Source organism: Numida meleagris, chromosome 3, assembly GCF_002078875.1.
Source record: "Numida meleagris isolate 19003 breed g44 Domestic line chromosome 3, NumMel1.0, whole genome shotgun sequence".
Classification (NCBI taxonomy): domain Eukaryota; kingdom Metazoa; phylum Chordata; class Aves; order Galliformes; family Numididae; genus Numida; species Numida meleagris.
This window is the reverse complement of record NC_034411.1, coordinates 8,872,118-8,884,143: the sequence shown is the minus strand read 5'-3', so window position 1 is coordinate 8,884,143 and position 12,026 is coordinate 8,872,118. Positions and strand designations below refer to the sequence as shown.

Here is a 12,026-nt window from a genome sequence, read left to right as displayed (position 1 = left end):
CATGCGCCGCGCTCCCCCGTGACGCCACGCGGATGGCGTCATCGCGGAGCGCGGCGCGGGCATGGCGCTTCCTGCCCGGCTCCTCCGGCGGGCTTTCTCCTCAGCGCCCGGCGGGCGGCGGCGGCGGAGGGCGTGGGAGGCTTCGCTGTCGCCTCTGGAGAGACTGAAGCAGCTGCTGCCGCCGGAGGAAGCGGCGGCAGTGCAGCGCTATGTGGAGCCCCGCTCCCCAACCTCCCAGCAGGCGCCTCCTGAGGAGAAAATGGCGGCGGCGGCGCTGAGCGCGGCGCCCACCGCGGCTCCTTCCCCGGAGGGACCCCCTGAGAAGAAAATGGCGGCGGCGGCGGCGGCGGCGCGTCCCGGCCCTCTGCGCGCCGGGGAGCTGGCGCTGGCGGAGCTACGGAGAAAGCACAACTCGACGCTGAAGCTGATGTGCCGGTTGGAGGCGGGCGCGGTGCTGAACTCACACGGCGGGCTCCTGCCGCACCGGGACATCATCGGGCAGCTGCCCGGGCAGCTGCTGCGCTCCTCGGCCGGGGCACGGTTGCTGCTGAGGCGGCCCTCGCTGGACGAGTACGTGCTGCTGATGCCGCGGGGGCCCACCATCGCCTACCCCAAGGTACCGGCGGGATGGTCGTGAGGCCAGGGTGGGCCTCGCTCTCGTTTCCAAGTAACGTGCCGTGATTTTGTCGCCCCTAGGATATCAGTGCCATGCTGATGATGATGGACATCCACCCGGGAGATGTTGTGTTGGAAAGTGGCACTGGGTCTGGTGCTCTGACCTTGTTTCTGTCAAGAGCGGGTAAGGCTCTGCTTTTAGAGATGTAGCACAATTCACAGAATCATAGAATCGTTAAGATTGGAAAGGACCCCTGACATCATCATGTCTAGCTACCCCCGCCCACCGTGCCAACTGACCGTGTCCCTCAGTGCCGCATCTAAACGTTTCTTGTCACCTCCAGGGACAGTGACTCTACCACCTCCCTGGGCAGCCTGTGCCAATGCATTACCGCTCTTACTGAGAATTTTTTTCTAATACCCAAACTGAACCTCCCTTAACTTAAGACCATTCCCTCTCATCCTATCATTGTTATCTGGGAGAAGAGGCCAACCCCACCTCGCCACAACCTCCTTTCAGGAAGCTGTAGAGAGCAATAAGGTTTCCTCTTCCCCAGACCGAACAGTCCCAGTTCCCTCAGCTGTTCCCCATAAGGCTTGTACTCTAGACCCTTCATAGCTTTGCTGCCCTTCTCTGGATGCGCTCCAGGGCCTCAATGTCTTCCTTGTAATGAGAGGCCCAACACTGAACAGAGCACTTGAGGTATAGCCTCAGCAGCCATGAGTAGAGAGGGACGATCACCTCCCCTCTCCTGCTGCCTGCACTATTTCTTATACAAGTCAGGATGCCATTGGACTTCTTGTCTGCCTGAGCACACTGCTGGCTCGTGCTCAGCCAGCTGTCAGCTAACACCCCCAGGTCCTTTTCCAGCCAGTCTGCCCCAAACCTGTAGCGATGCATGGGGTTGCTGTGACCAAGTGCAGGACCCAGCACTTGGCCTCACAGGAGCTCATACAGTTGCCCTCAGCCCAGCGATCCAGCCTACCCACATCCCTCTGTAAGGCCTTGCCGTCTTCAGGCGGTTCGATGCTTCCTTATCTTATGTTGTTTTTCTGCTGATCAGACAGTTACAGTCAACTCTTAAAAGTTCTGCAGCACTTTTAACATTCACATATGCTCTGCTGACTTAAAGGAAGCCTGTGCCTGGCCCTGTGCAGGAACTACACTTTGACTGTATTTTGAGGGTCGTTGTATAACGGGTCACCCTCCTGCAAGGTGAATTTTAGCTCTCATTACCGCTGGGTTTCTAGTGTACTAGAGCCTTCCTCCAGTCTCCTGCCTTTCTCAGTTTTGTTCCCTGGGCCTGGTCCCTGCATGGTCAGAAGTTGTTATCTGCAGAGGGGAAATGGCAGGTCAGTGGGGCTGTGGCAGGAGGTGGGCAGAGCTGCCCCTCTTGGCTGCACCCCACAGTAATTTAGTTTTCCTGGAGTCCATCTGTTTTGTAGTTGTTTGAGGTGAAACAACTACTTTTCTTTTCTGAAAGGATTCACAGGATCAAGTAGATGAGGAAAGGAGCCCGCTGCCTCAAAATAGCTTAAAAAGCCGTGGAGTATTACCTGCCAGGCTGTTCCTTGTGGAAAGCTGTCTTTGCCCAATAAAAGTAGTAAGGAGAAAGAAGCTAATGGTATGGTAGTGTTGAGAAATGAGAATCATACAAGCATGGAATAATACAGCAATACACACACTGCTGTTTTTTTCCTAAATAGCCTGGTAACCCTTCCTTTATGAAGAATATTGTGATTTGGACACATACTGAAAATTTCAAGATAGTAAGTTGATACTTACATAATAAGGTAACTTATTATGGTTATAAACAGTAACCATGTATAAATCAGGAAGTACACTTGAAAAACTTGTCTGTGGGATGAGGTCAGTGAGCAGGTCTGGGGCTTTCCATATCCTTTGCTGAATTCTAAAGGTAAAGGTGGGGAAAGAGCAGCAAGCCTTTGTTTAAAAAAGTAATAAAAATTTAAAACCACTGCTTTCAAATCTGCCATATGGCATCTAAGAGTAGTGACCTGCATTGCAGCTTTCTCAGCTGCTCCTTGGTAGCCGTAGCAGAAGAATCATGGGTTCATAGGGCCACAGGTACTCAGGTCATCTTTTGCTGCAGGGAGTTACTTTGCAGGAAGACATTACATATGTGGTTATTTCCTAAAATGAATTTGAAGCATATTTCTTGTCACTTACACTGCTATCTTTTTTTCTAAATTCTTCATTATGGATGGGAAAATAGTAGTACATCTAGTTTTTGTTGTTGTTGTTTTAAGTTGGGCCCAAGGGACGCGTTATCAGTTACGAAATCAGAGATGACCATCACAGTTTAGCAAAGAAGAATTACAGGCATTGGCGTGCTACATGGAAAACAGGACACACGGAAGAGTGGCCAGATAATGTGGATTTCATTCTTAAAGACATCTCAACAGCTGCTGAGGATATGAAATCTGTAACATTTGATGCAGTAAGTCCAAATAACCCACACGTGACATAAATCGATGCTTATGTTTTTTATGTAACTTGAAGACTCTAGTGCTGTCACGTGCAGTGGGATTCCCAAATGTAGCTTAACATTAACTAGCAGATGATCCTGATTTTTCCACTAGGTTACAATTACACTGTCCCAAATGAGAGTGATAGTGCTGTAACAGAGGACTGGCAAAACCAATCACTGTTGCCTTGTAAGCAAGGACATACTTACCTGCTTGTATTCTGGAGAAATGCTGACATTCTTGTATTTGAGTAAGGCATAATATTTCAGGCATTAAATGTAAAGAAATTACACAAGCTTACTGAAAATGTGAATATGTAAACACTTGGCTATCAGCTGCACAGAATACAGCATGTTTCTAAAAACAGAAACTACTTACATTAACATTTTCAATCAAATGACAATGGTGTAAAAGGGTTTAAGAGAAGAAACAAAATAGCTAGCATAAAGATACTTTAACCTTTAAAAACTTCAAATGTAACAGCCCACAGGAAGGATCAGACCTTGCATTTGTCACTGTTTTACAATTTGAATAGATTTCTACAAAAAGAAAGGATGGCTAGCCAAACACTGAAGCTTTCTAAACCTTGAAAGGGGCAGCAAACTACACATTAAGGATGTAGCCTGATCATTTCATCACACAGATGCATTTGAACTTTTTAACATTTAGAAACAAGGTATCCAAAGATGTTAGTAAGTGCAACTTTCTAGAAGTTATTATTAATATTATGGAGTTTAATTAGTAGGAGGCTTAACATCAGTACAGGACTGCCTCGCTGGTGACATGTGAGTTCCAAATGAATTTCTATTTATGCAGGAAGTAGCACGGGCTTTATTTTATGAATGTGGGGAACTCAGGCTTCTCTAAGCTGTTGAGGAGCATTAATAAAACTGCCTTGCTGTAGTATGCATTAGTTTTCCATGTATAAATGTTGTTTTTCAAGTATTGTTGTAATGGAAAAGCATCATTCTCTTGCAGATAGTTCTGGATATGCTGAACCCTCAGTCTGCTCTGTCTGTTGTACACCCAAGTCTTAAAGAGGGTGGTGTGTGCACTGTGTATTTAGCAAAGTAAGTATTTACTTCTGGCACTGAGACATTTATACAGGCATCACCTGAAATTGTTGCAAAACCAAGCTCTCCTAAAATACACATCCAACACTAATGGAAGTAACTAAAATATAGATATGCTTTTTCTTTTTTTTTTTCATTTATTTCTTTTTTTAGGAGTTGCACTCAGTATAAATCGCACTTGTCTACATCCTTTGGTTCCTTCAGAACACTTACTATGGTCAGTGGAAGGTTTTAGTTAGTGACATCCTCAAAATAACCATTGTTTTCAATTCAGTAGTCGAGTTGCTAGTTCCTTTATCCTAAAATGGAAGGATGTGCAAAAACTCAAAGGTAAAGAATGTGACAAAGGCAATAGAATTGAGTTTATAATACTGATCTTAGTTTTCAAAATATTACTTTATCCTTTGCCTTTCCTCAAAAGCATCACACAGGTTATAGACCTTTTAGACAGAATACGGACGTGCAATCTCCCTTTTGCCTGTGAAAAGATTGTTGAGGTAACTCATAGAAACTGGTTGGTGCTCCCTGCTAAAATCAAGAATTGCAAATCAAGCCAAAGAGTGGAAACTCAAGAAAATATCGAGGAAGATCCTCAACAAAGAGAATGTGATGAAATCCAAACTCAGGATCAAATAGTTCTTCAAGAAGGCGAGTGCAATGGTAAGAATATTATTGTTAATAAGATTCTGTTACTGCAATTTTGACAATCCAGAGATAAAATGTCAGCTTTAAACAGCCTTAAATATCTTATTAAAAATCCAGGCTAAATAGAAAACAAATAGCAATGAATGTGCATTGGTAACTGTAGTCTGATGGGTGCGTGTTTTCAAACTTGTTGGAAAGAATTACAAAAAGCTGTACTTCTCCCAGAATCGTTTCCTGATGATGCTGAAACATACTGCTCAGCGCCTTACGTTGCTAGGCCATCTCGTTGGCAGGATGCTCATTCAGGTGAGATACTTGAAAAATGCTTTTATTGTAACTGTTTCATCTTAAAATGTTTTATTTTCAAAAATAACTTCTGTACTAGCACTTGACATGTTACTATATCACAAAATCATGAAATTTATAATAAACTAAAAATTCAGTATTGAAATAGTAACTTGTTTTGTTTTTCAATTAGCATTCCTCACCAAGCTGAGAAAGTTTCGACCACCACTTTCTTGATGCTGCTGCTGCTAGCTGCTAATTTGAGCACTGTATCAGAATAAAGAGTTACAAAATAGCTATGTTTTGCAAGTTTTGTAACTTTCAGGTAATTCCTGCTTTGATTTCTACCGCATATCAGACTCTTAAATCCTACACGCTATTGAAAGGGCAATGTTTTAAAAGTCATCATGTATGGCACTGCAGTGCAACACAAATTGTTCTGCAAAGCACAGCATCTGTTTCTTTCGTTCAGTGCATTTCATTCTTCATTGCTTGTAAACCAATCCATGGATTTGTCTTGGTTGGAGGTGTTATCTCTTCTCCTTTTGCTGGACAGGCTCTGACAGTCTACCAGAAATCAGGAGGGGGGAAAAAGTTGGTAAGAAAATAATGCATCAGTGTCTGCCTTTTGAAATGTGAGTGAAGCAGCTTCTGACTTTGCTACGTTCCAGCTGGTGGCTATTGGTTTCTTTAAGAACAGTGTTTGCACAACTGGAATGGAAACTGAAATTCACTGAACTTTTTCTTCTGATAAAGCTGTGCTAATTTCTAAAAAAAAAAAATACCGGTTGTTGATAAGTATGGCTTTGGTTCACTTCCAGCAGCAATGCTGAGATCTGCCTTGGTATTTATTAGCTTTGCTATGATACACTCAAATGGTCAAAATTGACGCAAACAGAGCTATAAATTAACTGGTATCTGAGAGTTAATTAACTGAAATTCTAACCTTTAAGAAGTAAGTAAGTATACTAAGAGCACCACAATGTGTCTTTGCAGAACTGAGGCCTTAACACAGAAAGTTCACATCTCAAGAGTTCCACTCTCAACAGTAATGAAACATTAGACGCAACCGCTCTGAGTACCAGAGGCTTCTCCTACAAAGGCTCAGGGGGCAGCTTTGAGTAGTTCACCGTGTAAAGATTCTATTACACAAAACAATCTTCACAATAAACTCCTATATTCTCTTCTATACATACCCCAACTTTGAAGGAGATTCTTGCATAAATTCTGTCAAAGACAGAGCTGCACTTAAAGGAAACATATAGTCTTATCACACCAAGGACAAAGCAATCCCTACTCTAGTTGAAAGGGCAAATACAGCCTCAGTTGCCTGAACTAATTCAAAAATATTTGCAATATTAAACCATACCTTGGGCGTGAGAAGCAGGAGAGTCAACCAGCATTTTTTCCATTGCAAAGGTGTCCTTCAAATCCTGGGATGAACGTAACTCTGTCACCTCTAAAGTGCTAGTAGATGAGGAAGATGACGATAATCCCAGTCGTACAAATCTTCCTGTCTTACCACAAAGACAGCAGTGGATGGGAGAATTATTAGGTCCTCGTGGCAGCTGTGCTTCATCTTTGTTGTAGTTTCTTATAGCTCCGCTGTGGTGCACAGACCGTTCTCGCTGCCATATGTAATGTGTTGGAGCAATAGCCATTACCTATCAGAATAGCCATTCCATCAGAAGCCATAAAAATAATTGGCAAACGTACAGCTGAGAACAAAGGATCCAATTCACGTATGGCACAAAATTAAGACTAGAGAGGAGGTATCTCATCTGCCTCCGTCTCACTAGAACTTTTGCTACCTTGGGCAACATGAAGTGGATCGGTTATAATCAGATGTTTAAACGTGATATGTGAATTATCACAAATACCAGTTCATGCTTTGTTGGACTGAAGTTGTTGTCTTTTACTATTAAACATAAACTGGATGGATCTTCTGGCTCACAAAGTCACAACAACAAAGTTGGTAGGGTGTGCTGTGAAGCGCACTGCACTCTTGCCTTGTTCCTTGTATTTTTCCCCGTAAGTATCTCATCCCATTCCCAGAGATGGGGTGCTAAAGAGATTTCCATCAGCTGTAGTAAACATGATGTTCTTCAAACATATCAGAGCTTTTTCAGACAGATATATGCCATCTGGAAAGTGAGGAATGCCTTTTTCCCCCAGTATGTTTGAAAAACGTAGGTTCTAACAGTGCATTAACAGAGCAGGTTAAAAGTGTGTCCTTTCTTTTTTGAAATGCGGTGAAAAACCATTACCTTACGAAGTCAATTAAAGTTATACTGTTAATTCAGAAAAGAGTAAAACTTCACCTGAGGTGCTATTTGAACGTTTTACTTTGTGTACAAACTTGAAATTTGTGAAGCAAAGATGCATACAAAAATATTTCTACAATGGATAACGTTAAAGAGCTAACAATATACTTTAAGTAAAATTATTTGCATAAAGCAGAAAGATTCTTGTCCTTCAAACTTTAAACTGTAGCATAACAAAATATTCTAGCTTACCTTAAAACCATTATTTCAAAGATTATATTTTGAATGCAGAAGAAAAAAAAACTGATGGAGTATAAGCTCCATCTTTTCCTTCCCATGGCTTAACTATTCACTTTGGGGAAGAAACTGTTAGTGTGGAGCTATACTGTTAATTGGTATTAATTGCTGTAGTTTCAGCATCTACAGTATTAAAACTGTCCCTACCTCTTCACAGCAACGTCTGCTTACAATAGCCCTGTAGTCAATTCTACTCCATAGTTGATCTCTTAACTTTAAGAAATCAGGAAAGAGCTTTCTCCAGTTTTTTCCCAGAGCCCATGGGAAAATCTCATACTTTGATTCTTCATTGTCTTCTTCCACTGTATTTGCCAGATACCTTGAAATATACATATATATATATATATGTTTGCGTCTGTGTTAGTCAGTCTTGAATCGTTACATTAATGTAAGTTCTAACACTAAAAGACATATTAGTTATTTTTCCTAATATTGTGAGGAAATTACTAATGAAACAGTTTTCTTTCCAGATTACAATATGTTCTTAATCAGAAAGTTTCACATATATCCTTTAGACAAGTATAAACTTACGGTAAGCTATTAAAGAAACACTTTACCTTAGAGCCTCCTAAATAAGTAGGTATGTAAGAACTAGCATATCCTGACAGCTTTCACCTAATTTTAGTTTAGTAACCCCTACAAATCATACCTGAAAACATGACTACTTTTAGTCTCCTCACTTGCAAGAATACAAGTCTTCTCTCCAGTCCCAGCCCAATGAGACCCTTTGTCCCTTTCTAATCCTCTCTGTGTGTTCTGGGCCTGTTTTTCCTTCCTTCACTGGAGTCAGACAGCTTCCTCCTCCATGATCTATGGATGCTTATGGCAGAAGAAACAGCCATCTTTCTCCCTGCACTAGCATGCAAATCAGAGCAGCTTCCTATTACAGGAAAAGATAACCTGTGCTCTGTAATGCTATGAAACAAAATACTGAATCTCTAGGTATGCCACATATCCTTGGCCAAATACAGAATTATATAGGCTCAGTAAAGGCAGGTTCATCATTGCACCTCAGTTTTAAAGTATAGGAATCTTTATAAGCGTTCAGAAAAGACATTCTCAGATATTACCTAGCTATGTTTTTACTGCTGACTTAAATCACCTTGTCAGAAACTTTATTAGTAAGTTGTATATCATTAGGAATCATTTCAGAAGAAATGACTCAAATGCTTGCAAAGATACTAAATGGGGTATTATAAGAGAAACACAAGACATTCCCACGTCTTATCTATTGTCCTGCATTTATTTATTTTATTGCATATTCATTTTAATGCATAAAAAGTTTACAGCTCTGTAGGCAGAAGTCCATGCTATAAATTACAATACCAATGCGAACATCCCTGCACTTCTACTCAAGTTGGAAATCAGGAGAACAACGTTGAATTTGCACTAATTACATAAATGTGAAGGTCATGTTTCTTTGCTTCACATGAACCCAAACAACTACAAACTGGTTGTGATGTCTCACTGTATATCAGAATCATCAGTAGCATAAAGAAAGGAACAAACTAATGCAAAAATTATGCTCATAAAACCAGATAATTTAAGGGTACTTACAGAGCAACAAAGAAATTGATTCTGGTATGCTCATTTATTGTGAAGTTAGCCCTCTTGAAGTAAACGAATGTCATTGCCAAAAGATACTGTTGTAAAATGCAAAGCGTTACATTCATTATTAAGCATTAATATATTATTTCAATATAACATTACATAAAACTCTTAGAATGTTTATCTCACACCAAAATATTTTGTTGAGTCTTATCACCATGGAAAGCGTAAATTTAGTTTTCTCAAAGCTTCCATAAGGACATGTTAGGAAAAAAAATACAACCTGTATTCTTATTACAGTATCAAGCGATTAACAGCACATTTTCACTCAAGATAGATTACATTAACTCCAAACACTTACCTTGTCTGCAACTTTACAGCAACAGTCCATCCATAGAAAGTCTTGAATTAGATCATCATCTAGAACAAAGATGCTCGTCAGCAGTTCAGTTTAGCGATTTGTATTTTAACTTAAGCATTAAATGTACTCTGGAATTTAACAACAACAAAACATGTTTAACCAAAGACGTGGCTGTTAGCCATGTCAACAGCACTCCCAAAAGTATCACTGAGTTTAGAAAACATACTTCCTTAAGAGTTTTCTACCTTTCGGTCAATTGGTACCTAACATTGACCTACCAAACAGTTTAAAGAAAGCTGTCATCTCCTGACGCTGAATAACAAGACACGATTCCTTCGGGTGTCTGTAGGTATCACTAAGAACCCTTCTCTCACAGTTTTCTCGATGGTTTTTGGAAGGATGCCGCTTCGGTCTGACCAGCTTCTTTTGCTGGTGGGATCTGGAGGCACTCGATTTTACATGAACAGTGGGAGGTGTGTGACACACCAGGCTGTGTCTCATTGCAGTAAGCAGAGGCTCCTGTCGAAAAAGAAGACGTTAACTAGAAGAATGGGCACACTGAGCAGTACTTCTCTGTGCTTGTTTTGTTCAAACAAAACATTTTCAGCAGAGCTTGCCTGTCAGCTGACACAAAAGCTGTATCAGTACTAAGTCAGCTACACAGCTGTCCTTAATTTAGCTCTGATTTGTAACTGTAAGCAAGAAGATAACAAGTGAAGCATGAGGAAAGCTATTTTTCATCAGGGGAGAGCGACTTTACTCTTTCAGCAGGGCCCGCACAGAAGGGAGACTGTCTGAGGCAGGCTCACAGCAGCCTACCCTGCTCTTACTCTAGTGCCACACTTACGATAAAGCTCCTCACGAGAGCCAGCAATGACATACGCCTCCTTCACAGCGAGAGCTACAGAGACACCGACCGCCTCTCACAACGACCCGCCCGCTCCTCAGCGAACCGCCCCTCACGCCGCGCCCCAGCGCGAGATGGCGTCCTTGGCAGCCAATCGGAGCGCGGGAGGCAGCCGCTTCAGCCAATCGGACGCCTGGGTTACAGCGCTCCAGCGGAGCCCGCCCCAAGTAGCGCCAGCCAATCAGACGAGGGCACGGCGGTTGCTAGGCAGGGGGCGGTTGGGCGCAGGCTGGTACCACAAGCCAGGTGCTTCTCCGAGGTAAAATGCTGCTGTCTCGCAGCGTTGTGTGGTGCTGTTGCTCTTCTCTCTCTAATAAGCTGTACCCTCTGTAATAAACTATTCTGAAACCCTGCCCAGCTTTAACGTTGCCAGCTGTCTAGCAACGTTGTAAAAGTTTCCCTCTGTTTTAACAAGAGACTTTCAGCAAAAGGAACACAATAACGAAAAGACAAGAGTAGGCTTATCAAACAACAGAAAAAGGCAGGGCCTCCACACAAGGCCAAATTGTCTCACACCAGGAGTAGACTGGGATGCAACAGGCAGATGTCAAGATACTCCCTTCCATCCTCCTTTTTTTCCCAACACCTCAGTATAAATTATCTCTATTCAAGGACAAGCAGATGGTCAGAAATAATGACTGAGTGCTGAGTGAGCAAATGCTACGATTTTGGTACCTATGCATTCCTTATAATAGGCGTTCTCCTGCTGAGCGTGCATCAATGAAGAACATTCATCTAGAGGGCGAGCGAGGAAGACCACTGGATGAAGTAAAAGGCTGTTGGCTGGACTGTCGTGATGCTCAAAGGACACTAGACAGTAGAAGAGACCATCAAATAGAAGGCTGGAAACCTCATAAATCACTACCTGAGATAGCCATGTATATGAATTATCTTGCAGGTAATTGATGAATATGTACTATCTGTGGAAATATAATGGAGTTTGAACCATGTAATCTTTGAAGTGCTTATAGTGGAAATATCCTCAGTGCTTCCCGGCACCGCTCATAAAGAATTCCTGACTTAGCAGTAACAAAACTTTGCTGTTAAGTTTCTACACTTTGATTTCTTCGACTCAATACTCAGGGAAGAGTTGTGTCAAGTTTCTGATCACGTTCTCTAAAATGGGAGAAATATATCATGTGGTAAATGTAAAAACAAGCAACGTCATTATGGAATAGGCTGAAATCAGGAAATGTGGCAGTGGAGAGGAGATAATGTCAAATAATTAGTTGGGCAAATATCTGTGTCTTTGAGGTTCTCACTTCATATGCATGTGGAGCTCAGTTATGGTGATGAAAGGCAAAGTGTCTCCAGTAAGAGGCAGCGGGAAGGCCAACATGGGAAGTAATTGTTAGATTGTGTTACAGACCACCCAATCAGGACAAAGAAGCAGACCAAGTGTTCTACAAGCAGCTAGACGTGTCACAGTTGCTAGTGAGACTTCAGCTTCACAGTTGTCTGCTGGGAATACAGTGCAGCAGAGAAGAAACAGACCAGGAGCCAGTTTTAACATTTTTATCAATAATCTGGACTAGGGGATT

At 42.2% G+C, this 12,026-nt stretch overlaps 2 protein-coding genes across 10 annotated transcripts in view; one reads left to right on the top strand and one right to left on the bottom strand.

The window, feature by feature from the left end:
- Nucleotides 10-5,403, top strand: TRMT61B (tRNA methyltransferase 61B). Of its 2 annotated transcripts, XM_021391815.1 has the most exons (7): nucleotides 10-616; nucleotides 697-799; nucleotides 2,887-3,077; nucleotides 4,084-4,175; nucleotides 4,600-4,838; nucleotides 5,049-5,129; nucleotides 5,302-5,403. In XM_021391815.1, the coding sequence occupies exons 1-7, from the start codon at nucleotides 62-64 to the stop codon at nucleotides 5,343-5,345; spliced, it is 1,305 nt and encodes a 434-aa protein (XP_021247490.1). In that variant the 5' UTR covers nucleotides 10-61; the 3' UTR covers nucleotides 5,346-5,403. The 2 variants fall into 2 exon arrangements, with proteins under 2 accessions (XP_021247490.1, XP_021247489.1); XM_021391814.1 differs by lacking the exon at nucleotides 5,302-5,403 and having other exon boundaries at nucleotides 5,049-5,274.
- Nucleotides 4,244-12,026, bottom strand: part of SPDYA (speedy/RINGO cell cycle regulator family member A) — a 34,911-nt gene continuing 27,128 nt past the window's right edge. For 4 of the 8 annotated variants that reach the window (XM_021391818.1, XM_021391820.1, XM_021391821.1 and 1 more), the window contains 6 exons: nucleotides 9,857-10,097; nucleotides 9,579-9,637; nucleotides 9,227-9,312; nucleotides 7,817-7,988; nucleotides 6,478-6,772; nucleotides 5,543-5,675 (listed from right to left, as the gene is read on the bottom strand). In XM_021391818.1, coding sequence (XP_021247493.1) covers nucleotides 5,587-5,675; nucleotides 6,478-6,772; nucleotides 7,817-7,988; nucleotides 9,227-9,312; nucleotides 9,579-9,637; nucleotides 9,857-10,079 — 924 coding nt within the window. In that variant the 5' untranslated portion in view covers nucleotides 10,080-10,097 and the 3' untranslated portion in view covers nucleotides 5,543-5,586. Of the gene's footprint in view, nucleotides 4,478-5,542; nucleotides 5,676-6,477; nucleotides 6,773-7,816; nucleotides 7,989-9,226; nucleotides 9,313-9,578; nucleotides 9,638-9,856; nucleotides 10,098-10,425; nucleotides 10,538-11,160; nucleotides 11,296-11,747; nucleotides 12,016-12,026 lie in introns of those variants that run through there. The other 4 variants (XM_021391822.1, XM_021391823.1, XM_021391817.1 and 1 more) reach the window with 4 other exon arrangements.

Coding starts and splice junctions, on each gene's coding strand:
- TRMT61B (XM_021391814.1), top strand. CDS start 62: ATGGCGCTTCCTGCCCGGCTCCTCCGGCGGGCTTTCTCCTCAGCGCCC. Junction 617..696: donor CCACCATCGCCTACCCCAAG/GTACCGGCGGGA, acceptor TGTCGCCCCTAG/GATATCAGTGCCATGCTGAT. Junction 800..2,886: donor CTTGTTTCTGTCAAGAGCGG/GTAAGGCTCTGC, acceptor TGTTGTTTTAAG/TTGGGCCCAAGGGACGCGTT.